This window comes from Schistosoma mansoni, chromosome 2 (assembly GCF_000237925.1).
Source record: "Schistosoma mansoni strain Puerto Rico chromosome 2, complete genome".
Lineage (NCBI taxonomy): Eukaryota > Metazoa > Platyhelminthes > Trematoda > Strigeidida > Schistosomatidae > Schistosoma > Schistosoma mansoni.
Genome location: NC_031496.1, coordinates 19215152 through 19235805, shown reverse-complemented (window position 1 = coordinate 19235805; position 20654 = coordinate 19215152). Strand labels below are relative to the sequence as shown.

Below are 20654 nucleotides of genomic sequence, written 5' to 3'. Positions count from 1 at the left end.
TTGAACAGTATATGTAATCAGTTAAAAAAATACCGTTACATTATTATATTCCTATCACTGACTGATTACAGTAAACCTCAAAATAAGTGTAGTGCTTTAAATAAAACAGATATATTCAACGTCTATAGTTTAACTTGAAATAGATACAGCTATAACGAACGCGGTTGAAAAACTGAGCCGACTTCATACTGGAGATGAAATATTCAGAAAACAATAAATAATCTTCTTTGAAGCATTATTAAAGTTGGAAATGTGAGCGTGACCACTGAAATATTGTATCAAACAATGCAAGTAACTAGACATCAGTAGTTTTCAACGATCGGATCGAGGTAAGTGGGGACCCAAAGATTATGACACCTACAGTTTAGCCGTTGTGTTACAAATTCTAGACCGGCTTTACATAAGTATCCTATAGTCAACACTGGAGTTAAGATATATGCGATAGTCCAGTTATTGAGTTTATGTTTGAAGGACAAAATATGAAAAATTCATATCCAAGTCGGTCTTCAAAACTAAAAAATGAAGAAACTATACATTACAGTATACGTTATATGAAATGGATGGATAAAATGTAACTTAATTCTGGACTTACTTCTGGAGCCATATATCGAGGCGTCCCAATTTGTATTCCTCCTATTGGCCACCACTCTAAAAGTTCCAACTTATCAAAATTCCATTTATCCAGTAATCCAGAAGTCTGACTATACGGTTCATTTGACTGATCTCCACGAGTAGTCTCTTTCAATAAATTTATTTTAGTAGTGTCAAGTGATTGACTCTCAAATGGAAAAATATCAACTCGTTCAGAAGGTTTAAGATTTTCACTTGTATAATTTTTCAAATGTAAATATTTTTCTGTATAATCTGTATAATATTGATAAAGCTTGTGTAAACGGTCTACAGAAAATGGGAAAGGACATGGTGGTAATCGAACACTTAATCCAATATCTCCAATACAGCATGACCAATCCGAACGAACATATATATTGGATGGTTTTAAATCACGATGAGCAAGAGCTGGTTTTCCTCGAGTACCAGCAAATTCTAAAGAGAAAACGTCCAACAAATAGATCATACTTTACATCATGTTCAAAACGTTTAAATGTATATAGATAATAATAATCATAGAAGCAGAATTAAATTTTTCCAGTTTTGAAACTTTTACTGTTATATTTCCTTTACATCATTCTGTTTGCAATGATGGATATAGACACAATTCGATCATAACGTCATCACAAGTAAGGCAGTATTTTGATACGTGTAGAAAATTATTTTTAATCTAACCCAAAATATATCGAACAAAAGAGTTATAAGCGACAAAATATACCCACTTGGTATTGTTTACTTGTATCTTCCCATTGTTTAGGACTGCAATTGATCAGTCTCTTATTGGCATATGTGCATACTGTGCGGACTGCCTCGATATTGCTTTAAGCCACAAGCTTTATAATCAAAGATGGATGGTGGTTAGCAGTGGAATCTAGGACGCGCGTTTCTTCCTATGCAGGACTCGTCAGGTGGATGTCCCTGCACCCCAGAGTTGATGTCCACTCCGGAACTCGAACCCAGTCCCGTTCGCTTCAAACGCCACCGCGTTACCCACTTAGCTATTGAGTCCTGATAGCCGCAATAGAAAGATACAAGGAAACAATACCAAGTGAATTTAAACTTCACCCTCATCGCACAAGCAGGTGGCAGGTCAACAATAACCAATCAACATCGAGGTCTACAGGACAACCTGTGAGCCATATGTAAAGAAATTCGAACATTTCACTTCCACTTGGAGTTTGTGCTGATGATATCGTCCAGAATAACGACGAAAGCTCCACAACCAAATGATTCAGCTCAGAGAACAAAACTCCATCAAAATCACCCACCTGAGCTATCAATCTTCACAATCTCAAAACCTTTTTATTTTTCAGCAGACCACTTCATTCGTTAATTAACTAAAAGTACGATAGTACACCTTCGGTACATGATACTGTCAAAAAGAAATCTCTTTGTTTAGTTGTCTTAAACTCCTATTCAATTATATTCTTACTTCATTTTTATGTTATGTAGTCCGAAATTGTTTAGTGCATTTATGTGGAACTATTATAATCATATACATGAACTATTCAAACAGTAAAACTGATAATTTTAACAAGAATACTCCGGATTATTAACAAATTGATTGATATAACTAACTAGATTAAAAGGTTTTCTTGATGTAATGATTATTTAAAAGAGACCAAATTTCATACAAGTTTTATTTGTTCATTTTTTTAATATAATGAACTGGTAAAACAACAAGGTTTTATGCAACTGTTGCACAAAAGAAATATTGAGCAATGATTTTGCAACTTTGAAAAGTGTACAATTCGGAATAAAATGATCGACTAAGATCTTATTTACAAGATATTCATAATACATGTACATTTACCGATCAAAGTAGATGTATACATAACTTTCTATTGATTGTAAACTACAAATGGTAATAGGAAATTTAAAGAAATACCTTAAATAATATGTGTATATATAAATATATCCAGAAAATAAATGAGCTTAATCATAGCCGATAAGATGATTAATAATTCAAAAACTATAATTTAAAATGAGTCGAAAATTACATACCGTAAGCACATTGTTTTACCAAAAAAAATATTTGCTGATATTATGTTTACAAAATTTTAATAATCAATCGATGAACTAGTTTTTTAACAACACAATTGACGATTCTTTGCTTAACATGATACAAAGTAACATTTTATTTTTATTTTCAACAATGAAAGAACTCTTAAGACTAAACCTTCGTCATTGTCACACATCTAGTAAAAAAATCGGTGAGACAAATATCCAAACATAATCCTACTTATATACATACACACTAGTGCATAAATAACTGTCTAAATTAATAAATGGTAACAGACACTAAAATCAATAATACTTTGCACAATATGCCAGTCAAAGATTTCATAAATATAAATTTTGGTGAAACTGGTTACATTGCCTATAAATATGAAGTCAGTTATTATTTCATCTGATGTTACTGAACAACGAATAAATTTTGAATGAAAATAATGATTTAAATACTATATAGAGACCAGCTACAAATTCTTTGATTTAAAAAGTAATTTCCCTGTGAACTTAAAAAACATTCACTTACAAATGGAACAAACTAGAAACAATGTAATTAGAATACAGAATATACGTGTAAAGAAAGATTTAGAGGGTGTGATGATAACTCTACCTTTCTCAAGATTCGGTAATTAGTGTGTCAGTGCTGCATACAAGAATGTAATTTTCACTGAAAACTTTATTTTAATCATTTGAAACCATCTGTTTATGTTTTCTGTAAACACGCTACTGTAGTCCATTTTAACTTTTCAGATGAATAAAATAAGTAAAGTAAAAATTACAACCGGAAATGAAATTACCAATGCTGTTATATGGAGCATTCAGTCATCAAAAGATTAGTAAAATTCTACATATTGCACAAATGTTAAACATTGAGAAGAAAATGTGGTACACAATCACAGATATGTATCCTATCTACTGAGTAATATGAAATCGGTTGAATTTATTTTGGCTGGAATACTGATGATCAAGGTGTTTCTTTGAGTAACTTTGACGAATCCATAGTTTAAATATGAAAATGAATAAACAAGAGTTTACCAGTTTTCTGATACCATATCGACTTTATAAACAACATTGCTTTTCTGTTTTCCATTTTTTGTAGTAGGTAAATAATGGATATTCAAAGAATGAATTTACAGTAGACTATTAAAATGTTAATTTTACATGGTGATTCGATTTTCTCTAATTACGTATTGATTAGCACTAGAAAAGAATAGTTTAGGTGGCAAGTTAAGTGGGACGTTTTTAAGGACCAAACGAGTCAAGGTATTCAAAATACCTCACTAAAGGGGTCAGTAGAAACCGGTAAAATGGACCAAATTCACTTTGGTGTAACAGGGACAATAGTTATATAGTTTAAAAGTAATTCCGATAAGTGAGATTATTTCACTAACTTACCTTCTGTTTTAGATTTTTTATTACAATCAAAGCCTAACAGATAACCTTCTGTCTACTGAACATTCGTTAGAAGAGGTAAAACCTTGCTTTTAACTTCCAACCATATTCTACACAGCTTGTGAAATTGGATACTTCTTACAGTTTAGTGACTGACCACCACCCATGATATCAACCATATTCTTTTAAATCATTCAGAACAGTTAAAAAATGAAGATGCATAATATGTTGAGTGTTGAAGCAATTTGGATCAAATGGTTAAAAGCTGGTGTATATTCAGAGTAAATAATTGTCGGCCTTTTGTTCTTTCAATAACCTAGACATCGATTATCTTTTTATTCATTTGAATGCTTTTCCGCCACTTACTCTCTGGTTCATACTCTACTGTAATCATTCTACGTAGATCTTTTCTGTAAAGCTCCTAAATATACCTATTCCATGAGTTTCAATCGAGGGGTCTATACATAAATTTGTAGACTTTTTTATGAACTTATTTGCAATTTTACAAATAATTACAACCCTTACCTCATGAGGTTTTTCTTAAAATAGAGTTTACGTTTCTTCAAAGAATTTCAATAACCCCAGACAACTGAGATTAAGAAAATGTTGAGATACAACAGCGTTCTATTCATCAATCTCTTGGAGGGACCTACACTGTTAAAATTTTGACTAATGTTTCTACGTGTCAAATTTAGCCTACAAACGAGCGTTAAATTAATCCAATTTGTAACCACATAAAATTGTAATTGTAGATTGATATTTAATCATTGACGATTGCAACCAGATTACACTGACGAAGAAAATCACATTACCATTATTATGCCTAAAAAAATTATTTATTTTTCTTTTACATTCATGAAAGGAAATATGAAAATGGAGTGTCACAAGTGCCACTATAGTCAACAGTGTATCAAACACAGTGAAGTATTATGTAACAGTGAGATTGACACATTAACTGATGAACATATAACGTGTACACTGATAGCACTTAGGACAAGGCAAATAATTTAATGAAACATAGATATTCATTGAAGAAAATGAAAATTTTAAAAACAAACTCTGGAAGAAATGGTTACATTCGCGACAACTCCAGGTATGATTGGACATTAAGAAAGAACTGGATATTTTGCAAGAAAGGGACTATTAAATTTAAAACACGAAGTTCAGAGAAGGGATCTCTTTTCAACGAATTTATTATCAAACTGTACAATCGTATATATATATATATATATATATATATATATATATATATGAGGAGATAATGTCATGTTATGTAAGAGTACATTTCTCAGGTTTAGCTTTATCAAATATGGGGACTAGTTTGCCGTGAAAATAATTTGGATGAAAAGCACAACAAAATTTCGTCTGACAAATTGTTTTTTTAACACTACTGTGCTCACACACATGCTAAAATTATTGGTAATTCTGTGTTCAAATAAAGTGAGACAATGTACGACATTTAGTGTTCTCATCCAAGTGGCTTGTCTAGTATAGGTTGATTTATACATTATGATAGATGAGATTATTGACTTGCAAACTAATAATTATACATAATTTATTTAAGTCTAGTCTCTCATAAAAATCACCTATTATTAGTATTGACAGGAAGAATACTGCATGAAATTTCTTACCTTCAACACGTCTCACGACAAAATGATAGATCTAACTATTAATTGCAAACTTTAGAATTGTAATACAATAGATTCAATGACAGTCCTGAAATTATATAGTCATTCAGAAGTGTTTCCTGAAAAGTACTCTGATTGAAACACAATTTCATAAACATTTTTTGGCACAGCTATCATCTTATTTGCCACTAATATAAAATGAAAGTGTTTGAGTATGAAATCACATATTTGTGCACTACAATCGAGTACACGATCACCCACCTTTATTTTCTAGGCTCTCCCTCCCTCTCTCTCTCTCTCTCTATATATATATATATATATATATATATATATGCGTGTAGATATCAGTGAAACAGTATCTAATCGATCGGAAAAACTATAAATAATCATTTGTAGGAATTTTCACTACAATTTCTTGAATTCACGCAAAAAACAATGACTGCGAAATACACAGAAATAATGAAATAGCTAAAATATGTCCTTTTTACATGTCTGTACAAGCTGGGCATTAAAAGGCTATCGACTGAAACAGTAACTGTAACATTAGTGGTAGTAGAAGTAGTACGTTCAGTTAAACTAGGAATACATATGTTGTATAAACCAGTGGCATCGTAAATAATTTCATGTGACTCGAATAACTGAAAGCATTACGAATGAATCACATGCTGATAATATCAAAGAGTAGGATTTAATTTTTAGATAAAATATTTCCTAGGTGGTCTAAATTCCAGATAATAACAAGCTACAATAATTTTTCTATGTTTCAGTGACATCTACCCAATTAATTGATGTCTATAAACAAGACTTAATTATCCTGAAGATGAAAAATACCACAATATGTCATAATCCTTATGTTGGTTTATTTGATAAATTTAAATGCATATAAAATCACATAAGGTGTAATTTTTAATAAGCATTCCAAAATATTGGGTAATATATATATATATATATATATATATACCTAGGAATTCGAAATTAGGTTTCGTACGTTCATTAGATCTGGAAAGCATCAGTAAGCCAAAGAATTTTACGTGGTTTCCATAAAATTCTTATCCCCCGAACTCGTTTCAGGTACATAGTAGAAACCTTATAGCTATGAACACAGGGACATATAACTGACTTGCCTATTTCCAAATACATTTATAAATGGCTGGGTAGCCCCAAAAAGTTGTAGATTCAAAGATATTTATCATTTAGATTAAATGAGTGAGCACGGAATGTTTTCGACCTTTCTCATTTTAATGGGAGTAACATAGTTTGTACCGAAAAAGACAAAAATTGGAAAAAAGCCAAGCTCAGGCACTTTATTAGTCTTAGTAGCTCAATCACAACTAAGAGATAATGAAGTAAACTACATAACTAATCGGATCACTGGTACAGTGACAAAATATTACTAGTAAATAAAACGGTCAAGATGAGCTATATGGTACATATAAGTCTGCATTAGTCTCTAGTCACACCATGAGTTGCCGAAATCTTCAAATCACACATTAATTGGTATCAGTGAAGCTACATAATACAACTGGGGACTTCACTCAAAGCTGAATGTGGTGGACTTTCAGTAATAAATCCTGAACTTGGTGGTTATTCAAGTTTCCAACAAAAGCGAACGAATATCGCCATCTTAGTTGTGTCCATTTTTGAACTGCGATATTTTGCACTTCTAAGTCATCATTTTAAGAAACTATTTTCACTTTTTCATTTCATCCCAACATTACCATTCCCTTTAGTGAGGTGAATATTTTGATGTCTTATTGTATCAATTAATTTAGTGTTTTAAATAACTTTTAACAGAGGGTGATGATATTTTTATATCTTGAAAGTGACAAACTTTAGAAAAAACACTAACCGCTTTATTATGACGTACTGATCAAATTTTACTATGCTGTTCATAAGGCCAGAATGTTATGTACCGAACTAGGTCAAGGGAGCAGGATACTGAGGATTCGGAAACTGAGATATCGCACTATCCCCTCAACTTTTCACTGTTCCTGCTAGCTAATTACTGTATTCCGTGAAAACTAGCTCGATGTTTAAAATGGATAATGAAGTGATATTCATATAGAAAAAATCAATAAAGTAATATTGCTTTAATTTTACTGAAACCAGTAATACGTAGCCGGAAAGGCTTAAAATAAAATTTTGATTTTCTGGTCAAATCAATGCGTAACTTTAGTGAAACATGAATCTTAAAAAAACTTAACAATAATATAGTACATTGTCGGGTGATGACCAAAAATTATGGATTTCGAAACTGACCTGAATGTAGAAAGCACAATCCTTGAACTAAGCTGTTTGTAATTTCCAGTAGTATGCGCAACCGGATACCGTCTGCATTGTTCGCACGAGAGTACGGACAGTTTTGACCCGATGTTACATCAAAGTTTTTAAGCTTAGCATTATCATCTAAATAACTGGGGAAATCTGTATTCCAGTCACCATTCGATAGGAAGTCTTTTAAAGTTCCATAAGCGCATGCTTCTCCAACAAGTAAAGCACATGGTGATGAAACAGTTAAAGGTGGTTCTGAAAAATATCGTTTGAGAATTGATAGATGCATTTCCATAGGATAATTGAGCCAATCCACAGCCATTAAACCATGAACCCTTTGGTGCCTAAGCAACACAGAACGATGTAACAAAACAGTGCGGTGCCATATGTTGCAAATAATTCGATTGTTTGGTCGAAAAAGCTTTGCAACAACTTTTTCTCCTCTCCAGGTACCTGGTAAAGTATCATTAAAAAAATTTTCAAATTCTGCGTTCAAAAAGACTTAGCTGTATTTAAGATCAAAAGCAATTTAAAATGAAAAACACTGTTTTATATTATGACAGCTATTATGGATTACTGTTCAAACATGCGGACATAATTTTCTAATCGAGATTAATGAAAATTGGGATGCAATTTATTGACCCAACTTGAAATTCTTCCAGAAAACAGAAACTTACGCGTTAGTTAGTTTTATAGATAGCTCTAAAAAGGCAGAGCATATGGTAAACCACTAGAAGCAGCACTAATCATTATTGTTACTGGACGCTATAATGCATTCAGGTAATAAAAAATTCTAGATACAGACTAAGCTCTAAACTTATTCGCAACATAATACCAAACATGTCTACTGCTGATACTGCTACCACCGTTGGTACTCTTGGATATTCTCACTGTGCTAATGTAGTGTAAAAAGTGGAAAGATGCACATATGTTCCGGCTTATATATTGAATATGACTGGCTGATTTTCGTCATTTTATACAATCGGGATAAATAGGGTCCGCTGAATTTTCGGGTGAAAACTAATAAGATTCGACTATGATTTTTTTATAAGTACCTACCAATGGTCTACATGCAAATAATCTGGTATGAAAAGAACCGATAAAATTCCACACATACTCCATGGCATGAATAACAAAACTGAAAATTTAATTCCATTATAAAACATGAAATCCTTAGGAGAAAGTTTTTTAAGTTACCATTTGGAATGTGTTTTTCATCCCCCCACAGTATAAATAAGATGATATTGTAAAATCAAAAAATTAAAGGATCTTGAGACCAATATTTAAGCAACTACGATAGACATTTGGTAAACTATACAGTTGTGCCAGGAAAAATGATCAAGGAATAATCCTTTTATTTGAGGGATTCCATATAGCCTTTATGAAAAACACAATAGAAAGCTACAGCTGTATAGTCAGTGGTTCGTATTCTAAGCAACATGTGATGTTTCGAAGCAATAAGTTGTGCTACCTCTGAGATTATTATCAGGGAGTCATGATAGACCTACAGACACCATTCCTATATGGATCTCGTTCATGCCTTTATTATTTTCAATAAAGTAAATACAAGTTAATGGGCTTGTAGAGCTTGAGTATTTAACTGTGAGAAGTAATTCACCTTCACTGTTTTAACCATCACTAGCTATGTATGACATATGAAGAGGTGAACCCCCTATCGAACATCTGAAGCAAATAAAGATAAGCTTTATGAAATGTTCAGAAGCATAATTCATAACGATTTCCATAACTTTACTCTCTCACAATCTGATACCGCATGGAATCAAGATTACATTGATGAAGAGTGCCCAGCTGCCAACATATGTTGAGTCAAACCTGCTAATGCTTACTGACAGCCGATTATGAAAGGCTTGTCAACGAATATGCTTAGTTCATACACTGACGGTCTGAGTGGCTTTTGTCCATGAGCTCTTAGTCACATACTTCTCAAAGGACAGATTTTCCGTGACCGTGTGCTAATGAACACCATGAACAGAATATCAACTATTTCGAAAGCAGGTAAAATTTTGATTCAGCCGTTAAGTTTGCTTGAAAATAGTGGCAGCCCTTACACGGAGTCACAAGTAAAGTACTGAATAAGATGCGAATTATTCATAACACTATACTTTACCAAATCTGGGTTTCTCCGATGCACTAAGAGGACAATCCAACAATATAAAAGTAGGCTGACAGATTCAAACGTTGACCAGGACAGTTAAATGCACGAGCGGTATATTCGCGTACATACAAACACTCTCACTTACCACTCCAGACGTCTGAAAAACGCCCAGTACCCAGAAGATTCTCCAGAGTTATTTGTCTTCCAACTGTCTGAGGAATCAGATGCAAGAACTTGTTTTGGGATAAGAGGTTGTCTGAAGCTCGATAAGTGACTGTACCACTGCCAAAGTTATGTGTCAGATCGGTCAACAATGTATGGGGACTTGAGCCATCTTTTGTTTTATATAGCTTTTCAAACTTTGCAGAAGTTGAATGCATTGTTTTTAAGTCCCTATTCGAGAATCTGTGCAAAGACTTAGAGTCACACCCTGTTTCTGCCCCTGGAAGCTTCATTATGGAAGATTCTTTGTCATTCATAGTAGACAGGCGTAATTTCGTCATCTGCTTGCGACGCTTGTATGCACAGCAGACGGTTGTAAAAACAAGAGATAGTACGACGAAAACTAAACTAAAGGTAGCGATCAATACAATTTGAAAAAGATTCTGCATTCTGTCTTCTGAACTGACTCGGTCTTTCCACAGTTTGTGCATCCTCACCTTATTGTGAGGCGGGTTTCCGAGAGCAGAACCACCGATCAACATATCAGGACCGACGTTCATATATGGTCGCAAACGGATATTTCCACTAGCAATGGATTCTTCTCTCCAGAGTCCAGTCTTCCCAAAATGCTCCAAAGCTGTTCTTACGGCATCTAAATCCGTTTCATGGTGTATAAATCTGGGAAATAAGTGAGCATTGCACATATTACTAGAGTTACAACATTCAATAGCTTGAGGAACAGCATGCTTAGTTAGATGGCTATTACAAGCTAATGTCGTCTTATCATGTGAATCAAAGCAGCCATACACCAAACGAATAAACTTGTTTAAGTTCCCTGGGTTGATGCTTACACTTGGTGGTGAATTAATTGGACTTCCAGCTGACGATCCTACTTGAGATCGAAGATAGCGTCCCAATGCCTCCAGATTAATAACTCTCGCAGCATAACAACGACCATCAGAATATACAGTGCAGTTTCCTATGCTTCTCCGCTTTTTATTAGATCGATAATTTGGTTTTACACAATGAGAATTGTCGTTACAGGTACACACCAAACTACGAGCCCATAATCCTTCAGATTTTATATTCGTCGACCCCGTCATGCTGGCATGATTAGAAGTTTTAATTTGTTATTTATGCAAAGGTTTAGAAGAATATAGTTTAGCTCCCCACATATATATAACGTTAGGAACGGAGAACACGATCAACTGCATAAATCTTCAAGACTGCGCTACTTGACAAGGGCGTCTATAAATATATATATAGTCAGGTTAAACAAATTAAACAGTTGTGAAAAAAGTCATAACTGTCTGATTTCAATGGGCTAGATCAACTGAAAGAAGACGGATTGCAGTTTGCCTGATCTTAAAGTTCATCTTTACCAAACGACTGTGTATTCCTTGGACAATACAATATATTCTAAATAATCACAATGATCTTATGTGAAAGTCCTAACCCTTTTTTGAATGTGTAAAATATGAAAGAAGTTAAGTTACCTGGAAACTATTGAAATTACAGTTGAGCATCGAAAAATCTAGAAAAATCTGATTTCATAGAACATCTAGAGATGCACTTCGCAATATCCACGATCGTCAAAATCAACTTGTGTCAATTTATACTGTCTATCTAATACTAGTTTCAAGTAAATAAACACAGGAGCGGCGTTTGACTATCTACCTTATCTAATGACTCCTATGTTAGTTCATCTTAACCTCGTATACAGGTTTTCCTGTTTTCCTGTTTTTGTATCTAGACAAAAATCTGGTCCATTCTGAAGAGCAGTACGTCTTCAGAACGGGTAATTCAAGACTCCAAAAGTTTTCTATAGCAGGCAAAGTTCGTGTCCTCTAAAAGACCAAGAGCTACCTAAAGATTCAGCCTTCATTGACTTCAGTAAGGCTTTGGACAGAATTTCATACAACACGCTGTTATCCAAGTGATATGAAAAGCAAAAACACATTACTTGTGTGGATGAAGGACTTCTCAACTGAGAGTCGACAGAGATCACGGGTTATCTCTAATTTATCAAACTGCGAAACTCTGCCAAACGAGTTACCTCAGAGTATAGATTTGCGAGTGCTGCTATCTTTCCCGTAAGTAAACTTATCAATCTCGTATGACCATCCGATTTGTCGCATAATATATATATTTCTGACACAGAAGATGCATGCCATCTTTACATCCTCTATCAATGGAGATGAGGTGTTGAACCACTTATGTTGTTTGACCGTGCCAGCATTTCATCTTCTGGGGCCAATAGCACCATACTGTGATTGTTTGCAGTTGTATCATGCGAGATCTGTTGTTCGAGGTTGTCTTAAAGGGCAAACAAAAATATGTAACGAAGTTATGAAGACATTTATTATTATTACTGCTTTTTAGAACCTTGTATCTGACATCTCGCCAGCATTGTTTTACTAGTGGATGAAATTGCTGCAGTTGTTGAATGGACGGGTTTTTGTGTCATGGTTAGTTACACTGCATTTTATTCTCCATAAGGACTTCCATATTCTGTGCACGGTAGGCATGACCAATGATCTACAACAGATGCTATCCACGTAGTGTTATTAAATAGATGAGGTCTGTGAAAACATATGACCGAATTCAACACGGCAAAGAAGTAAGGTTCACTTAAAGGTTAGTCATGCCTATGTGGATCAAGAAAATAATTATTAGATATTCATTGTAAACCGGGAAACACCCTTTGAAGCAAATACAAGTACTTGTGAGTGAAACTGTTGAAAGTTTGCAGCATGCCTTTATCTCTGCCGTCATATCCTTCTGGCATACATAAGAGGACAAACTCCCACGGGTAACGTCAATCAATTACAAAGTATAAATCGCATGGCTAATCATGTTCCTAGACAGTGTAGTCTACGAACACTGGATGACACAAATACCTCCCATAATAATGCAAGAGTTTCTTTTCAAAGACGTGGTATTTAGAGATTGTATGAAGACAGAGAATTCACAAACAGCGAATTGTGGATAAATAAAAAAAACGTTCTGCAATAAAAGTAAAAAATCACCAAAGATATGTAACAGCAATTGATAACTATGTAGCAATCCAGTTTCACTAGCACATTTTTCTGTAGTCAGCTATACGGCATAAAGTACTTAGGCTTGTTGCCCGTTGTGAAGGAGCATAGGCCACCCACCAGCATTCCCCATCGAACTCTGTCCTAGGCAGTCCTTTCCAGTTATCATTCATCTTTTTGATTTCTGCTTCCTAATCCTAACCAAGTGTGTTTCATGGTCTTCCTCTTTTCCGATTCCCATCAGGATTCCAGCGTGGCGCTTGCCTGGTGATACAGTTCGGTGATTCCTTCAATGTATGTTCTATCCACCTCCAACGTCTTTTCCTAATTTCCTCTTCAACCGGAAGCTGATTTGTTCTCCTCTACAATGGGTTGTTGCTGGTGGTATCCGATCAACGGACAGTGAGTATCTTGCGCAGATAATTGTTGATAAACGCTTGCACATTTATGATAATGTTTGCAGTGGTCCCCCAAGTTTCAGCTCTATACAATAGAACCAACTGTCTGGAATTTTGTATTGAAATCCTGACTTTCATATTGTCTGAAATTTCTTTTGACTTCCATATGTTCTTCAATTTTAGGAATGCGGCTTTCGTTTTGCCAATACTCGCCTTTACATCTGCATCAGATCCTCCTTGTTCACTGACGATGCTTCCTAGGTACATGAAAGGTTCCACATCTTCCGGAGTTTCTCCATTAAGTGTAGTTGGGTTGATTGATGTTCTCCGTGGTGTGATTCTTGACCTTACTCTTTCCCCTAGGTTTACTGAAGCCTACTGATGCAGGGACTGCTACACTAGCCGTCCTGCCTGAATTTGTTGGTGTGTATAGGATAGAAGGACCAGGTCATCGTCTGGCCGCACTCAACCTGTCCGTTTAATTCCGTGCTTCACCTCCAATGTTGAGGTCTTCATAGTCAAGTCAACTATCAGAAGAAAGAGGAAGGTAGAAAGTAAGTAGCCTTGTCCGACTCTGGTCTTGACATGGAGTTCGTCGATCAGATTGTCTCCACGTACCACTTTGCACTGTAGTCCATCGTATGAATCCGTATGACGTTGATGATTTTCCTAGGCACCCCGTAGTTTCGAAGAAGTTCCTTTAAAGTCCTCCTATTCACACTGTCAAGCACCTTCTCATAGTCAATGAAGTTGATGTATAATGACGCGTTCCACTCTGGCTGTTCAACAATGATCAGTGGCGTCGCTAGTTGGCCCGTGCAGGATCGATCTTCAAGGAATACAGCCTGTTGATTCGAACCTGGACGCCTACTGAATCTTTCATCCGGTCCAGCAACACAGTGTTCAAAAGCTTTTTCCCAACCTATGGTAGTGCAATTCCACCACAGTTTTCACATATTCTCATATCTCCTTTCTTTGGTATCTCGATGAGGTGTCCTTCTTTCCACTGTGTCAGTGGCACCTGTTCTTCCTCCTCAATCTTCCCGAATAGAATATGGAGAATGTTTGCAGTTGTTTCTACGTGTGACCTTAGTGCTTTAGCTGGTAAATTGTCATGTCCTGCTGCTTTCCCACTCTTGGTTTGTCTGATGGCCATTCTGATTTCTTCGATCGTTGGTGAAGCAACAACTATAAGAAAGTCTGCGTGTGCTGTTACCATGTCCTGTAGATTCAATATGACTGGCCATTCAACAGTTCTTCAAAGTGTTCTACTCATCTGTTCCTCTGTTCTTGAATCTCAGTGACTAGCTTGCTTGTACAGCTTGGGACCTGATGTTGAGATAGGTCTTGAATTCGTCGAGTTTGTCAGCATCTCTTCCTTTGTCACACTATTGTCTCAGTTGTCCAATGCTTCTTTAGCTTCGGTTTCATCTTGGCAACCACCAGGTGGTGATCTGAAGCTATTTCAGCTCCTCTCCTGGTCCTCAAGTCTGTCATCATCCTTCTAATTTTTTTTACTGATGCAAATATGATCGATCTGGTTCTCTGTGGTGTGATCCGGTGAGACCAGTGTAGCTATGTGCATGCGCTTGCATGAGAATATTTTGTCACCTATAACCAATTTAGTGAATGAACATAGATAAACTAATCTTTACTAACTTTCATTCCTTCCTCCTAGTCCGTATTGTCTCACAATATCTTCATAACAGTTGTTGGCTTTTCCGATTTCGGAGATTAGATCTCCCATCAAGAAGGCCAGGTTTTCTCCTGGGCACTTCGCAATGATTAAATGGGTGCTTTTTTGGATAGCATCACAACAACTCTCTGATTGTGTGGATCATTTTCCTCCTATGTGGTCCGGCTTCAGACAGACATTACGCAACATCTTTGGTGTACATCTTATCCCTTCGTTAATATCGCTATCTCTAGACCTTCCACGTCGCTCCAAGCCGTGGTTCTCAGTACATAATAAGAATGACAACCCAAAACTGCTAGGTCTTGCGTGTGAAAGGACATTAGAGTCGCTCGTGCTGGTGAAAGATACCCTCACCCTATATTCTTAGTCAAGGTTTCTTTCAGTAACAACAGCCGACAACCTTTGGTTGCGATTAGAAGTATCTCCATTGACAAGTGATCCGTACATGGCATTAGCGATATCCAACTGCTCACTCACAATTTCCGGTCGGCGAGTTTTTGGGAAGATTGTTTTCTACAGATGGGGTTGCTGACTCAATGTTGAATCCTCCTCATGTACCCGGGTTTTGGTTGGACAGTGACATCAGAAGAACTAGAGGCGGGGTTCAACCTGGCGAGGGAAGAGTAATTTCGCTCAATTGAGATTTGCAGAACCTTCTTCATAATTAATCAATGATCTTCGGCAGAGATGTGGTAGTCGTCGAGGCAGATAAGAATGATTCATTTCGAAGATCCACAGGAATAAGTGTGGTAAGGTAGGACAAGTTGATGAGTGATCTGCCTGGAGAATGTTCGAAATCGCCAGTCATTAAGCTATTGTAGCTAAATGGGGATGCCAACTTTGGTCTCGAAGTAACAGGATGTTTGTCCTTTGATAGTCGATTTTTGTTGATAACTGTGGTTAATGAAGGACATATCACGTGAGCTATCGGCAGTTCCAGACTGTTTTATCCTGTAAGGCAGATCTTTCCACGCCATCTCGTGGTTAAAATGTATCCAACACACATTTTCGTTCTATTTTCCACCTAACCATATACTTACATACTTCACCTCCATTATGATCTTCCTTCCATTTCCCCATTTTTTCAGTTGTCATATGCCTTAGTGATCCCGATACTCTTAACTTGTTTTAAACACAGGTCTTGAATTTTGGACAACTTTGAGCCTTCCACCTTGATTTTCACACTCCATTCACTATTTCAACAGTTATTTTAATCCATTTGCCATTAATCACGGTCCAATTCTGCCACGGAAAAATTTGAAAGTGCCTGTTTCCAGGCGTCCAGTCAAACACAGTAAAGAACATGATCTAACACTACTGCCAACATGATTTCCGGCAGTTTTAACAAGTCGTGGCACTCGATTAACCCAGAAACAGACAAGCTTCTGCCTGTTTTCTCCATTCCAGACATGTTGAAGACTCTATTGGTAAACAGTTATGACATTGGTCATTGCAGCCATATGAATGACATAAAAGTTGCAGGTTGACATGAACATTCTTAATCCGCTTTAGAATCTTATTGATCCAAACCTCAGGGAAATTCCAGATTATGTGAACGACACAAACGATATCCTGGATCCTGTTGCTTTAGAGATGTTTTAAAGAATAAGACGACCCAGAAATGCGATAATGTTAAATATACCAGACACACATGCCCTAAAAAAGATCAAGTCCAAGATGCTGAAAGCCAGGAACATGACACATGTACCACGTGTGCACAAGATTAGAAAGCGAAGTCACCGTGGTATGAATTCACCGATCTTGCTCAAATTCAATACATTTACAGACACCAGTGAGTTTCCAACTTTCTTCATTATAGTCAGACAAATCAGATTTTCAGAGATGTTAATATTCTTTCAGACAGAATACCATGCCAGAAGAAAGCAGGAAGAGCTGATTGCAGATCATTAGCGTCAAAGCCTCAAACTCATCGTAATCCTAAAACATTAAATCAAGTCCAATGTGCTACATTAAATTGTGGATAACAACATTATCTGTTGATGGGATGTATATACAAACAGGAGGAATACTATACCTGACTTAATGTTTACAATGAAAATCTACCTTATTGCAGTACACGTTTGTCATGAATTCTTTATGAGTAATCATAGAGTCATATGGAGTATTATTCATACTCTAAATACTATACCATTGAACCCTAAAGCTGCAAGAATGTATCAGAGCAAGCAGTTTGATCAGTTAACCTTGGAGCCCACTGAAACTCTTATTCGACCATTACTATGGGAATCTTATTTCACCACAAATAACATTGGCACTGTGTTTTCCTACCTATGCCACAATCTCACGCATTGCCTTGACTGCATTGCTCCAATTGTCTCCATGTCATCTAGAATACCAACAGGAGCCAAGTAAATTAAAACTTCTAAGACAGATGAGAAAATTGACGCACCACTACCACAGGCACTATGAAGTACATGTGCTTCAAGACACACTCAGTTGACAGATATGAGTCATCCCAAGGCAAACACATTTTACACAAACAGCCTCGATTAGAATTAGAAATTTCGTTGGTCTTTATGGTGTTAGTTTGAATCCATGTCTTACTCAAAAATTTCCGGTCTCCAGACTTGTCTAGATTTACAGATTGATCTGTCGTTCTTATATCATCATGCTCATCCTAAATGTGCTGTAAAATCTTCACAGGATTGCAAACTATCTCCTGTTGGCTATTTACTGTACTGTGTACAGCTTAGTTTTAGATTATTCCGCTGAAAATAAATTCGAATATGGCTTTAATGTCAGCTGAGTCACTAGAAGCATAAATAAGATATTTAAAACCGCTAGATGGTCAGCCATTTGCACATATGTGTAATGTGCACTTCACATGAGAACGAACCGGAAGAAGTTGAAGTTTGTAAAAGAGTTATCAATAATCCGTCTTTGTCCTGCAGCGTTCGAGATATGAATAATTAAATAGTTCGCGCGATACCGAGGGTCCTGGGTTTGAGTACCGCATGTCGTATCGTGAATGTGAAGTGCTTAGTAGTGTTGAAATAGTCTTGGTGTACCAGATTACGTCGGTCTGACCACTGAAGATACGACCGGTATTCTAGTTTGGCAACTAGCAACCAGTAACACTTTCTATATTCGAATCGTTCCCCAAATGGTCAGAAGTCAGGTGCGAAGAGGTAGGAAAGATATATTTGATAAGTTATCAATATATCGAAAAGTGATTACTCCAATCTGGCTAGTGAAAAAGAGGAGCTGCTTCCCACGCTGAGTCGTAACGTGATCTGGTACGGATGCATGACCGAAAGCCTTCAGTTAAATAAGTCCACTTAAAACAATGTGGTCAGCATCCAATGTCGAACACTTAGAAAGCTACTGATTTTGGGGAATTATTTACAGCTACACTATGCTGATGAGTAATACTCATAAATGTTCAGCTTGTGCTCTGGTTGTCATTTAAGATCTAGTATTTAAGTCAGGGGGAACTGTGTGAGCACGGTTGAAGGTAATGCGTTAATCGTTCACATTAGCCGTGCAATAATGTACTAAGGAATAGTTGGGGTCAGTAGACATCACTGATGCTTAGTGGAACTGGTGAGGTCACCACTAGAGTCAAAGACATACAACAATATCTGTTCTCTGGATTCTTTTACCTCTACATGTACATCATACTGATTTGCTAATACTTACATCTGAGTATTTCATGGACATTGATCCACTACTAGAAATATCAGTGTCCCACAACTATTAGGTACTGAAGCTCATTGAGCGAAAGCTTCTTTTGTTAGATCCGCAATCATTTAAATCATACTAGACACCACCATATAAAAATCATACTAGACACCTCTCCATGAACTATCTCAATGGCTAGTTGTTCGACACTTCAGGTTCATGAATTTCCGATATAGAATATATACTACTCTGTGCCAAAGAATCAATAATACACTTAAATACTATAAAATATTCTTGCCGTATTTGTTTCTTCAATGAAATTAAAATTTGGAGGATTGTACATTCAAAGGTTTCATGAGTAGCCAATAAAAGCGCACTTTGCAACTAAAACCATATGGTTGGGGCTTTCCCGGTATTTAAATTGGGAGCATTGGCTATAAAACAGATAGGAAAGCCCCTGGCCAACTACCTGAAGCGCAAGGCCAAAACAAATGCATTTTTCAGGAACTATGTGTGCCTACCCCCAGCGCAATGTAAGTTCTCTAAAATAGCAGTTTATTATTAATAGTATATCATTTGTGGGAAACCCGACTAAAATTAAAATTATTGGGGCTGCAAATACCAAAGGAGGTTAACAAGTTGAGTGAAGATGCTGCCGTTGACCTTGGATCAGAAGTGCTGGGGGAAATTATCATTTTTGTGGTTGGGGCCACTTGCCTTCTGCTTGAATATCGCCGGCAAGTAAGGAAAGAACATAATAAGGATGATTGCGTACAACAAACACTGGATCAGCTAACTAGTCGCGTTAATGAGCTCATGACCGTAGTTGAGATTCAGGACGCCAAGGTCAGGGAGCTTGCTAGAGCAATAGCCATTTCTAGTCCTGGACATGACCATTAAGATATGTAAAATAGTTAAATGTATGCCTTAAGTCTTTTTCCCAAATATAAATTCGACATTTATGTTTCTTGCTTTTTGACTTGTTGCGTTGAAATTGGTTCACAGCAAACGGTTTCAAAATTCATATTGGGTGTTGATTTCGGAAGCACTCATGCATGCGCCAGGGTCTATACTATGGATCTTAAGGTCGTTGGATGTAGCAGCACTAAAGTGAGTCAGTATGTTGTGCACATAAAATTGGTGTCAAAACATTTTTTTCGTCTATTTCGTTTCCATACTTGAAAATTTATGGAGCTGAATCCGGTGAGTTTTTTGTTTGTGATTTGTTCGTAATTTGCACATTATCAAACCGTCTGATTGAATCTTCCATCATTCTGGATTATTTTCATCAAGTCCAATACCAGTAACTAGAAAGTTACTCGCCAGGTGTATTTTTAAATGCTCGACTTGAAACCCCAAGCCCGGTATAGTACCTGACTTCTTAAATAGAATAAGCTAAAACAGAGTTCGACATAACTTTATAGTTAGGGGCTAACCCCTTTAGGTACACAAATAGCACCCCGCAATACCACGGATTGGCGGCAAAAATACATTGAAATGGATGCAATTGGTAGTTGGATTGTCAAAAGCATCCGAATCATTCATTAAACCCAAGCAGACAGCGCGATGTCCTAGGGCTACTTGAGCGTATGCACACGCAAGTCAAGATGTATAGTAATACACACAGACACAACAGTCCCCGGTACATGATACAATTATCTTTCCGAACACCAATTAATCCAGACCTGTGAT

General features: G+C 36.3%; 3 protein-coding genes across 3 annotated transcripts in view; 2 read left to right on the top strand and 1 right to left on the bottom strand.

Annotated features, from left to right (window-relative positions):
* Smp_124450 (putative activin receptor) overlaps positions 1–11380 on the bottom strand; it is a gene marked incomplete at its 3' end in the record, with an annotated part of 22379 nt that extends 10999 nt beyond the window's left edge. Inside the window, exons 1-4 of the mRNA XM_018795988.1 lie at positions 10172–11380; positions 7899–8363; positions 895–1044; positions 593–633 (exon numbers count right to left, since the gene is read on the bottom strand). Coding sequence (XP_018650245.1) covers positions 593–633; positions 895–1044; positions 7899–8363; positions 10172–11291 — 1776 coding nt within the window. The 5' untranslated portion in view covers positions 11292–11380. The remainder of the gene's footprint in view (positions 1–592; positions 634–894; positions 1045–7898; positions 8364–10171) is intronic.
* A 7976-nt stretch (positions 11381–19356) lies between these two features.
* On the top strand, positions 19357–19862 carry Smp_004280 (hypothetical protein; the record flags this gene model as incomplete). The annotated part of the gene is made up of 2 exons (XM_018795986.1): positions 19357–19495; positions 19531–19862. The coding sequence occupies 2 exons, from the start codon at positions 19357–19359 to the stop codon at positions 19860–19862; spliced, it is 471 nt and encodes a 156-aa protein (XP_018650244.1).
* Positions 19863–20150: 288 nt separating this feature from the next.
* Smp_124440 (putative glycerol kinase) overlaps positions 20151–20654 on the top strand; it is a gene marked incomplete at its 5' end in the record, with an annotated part of 28132 nt that continues 27628 nt past the window's right edge. Inside the window, one exon of the mRNA XM_018795985.1 lies at positions 20151–20165. Coding sequence (XP_018650243.1) covers positions 20151–20165 — 15 coding nt within the window. The remainder of the gene's footprint in view (positions 20166–20654) is intronic.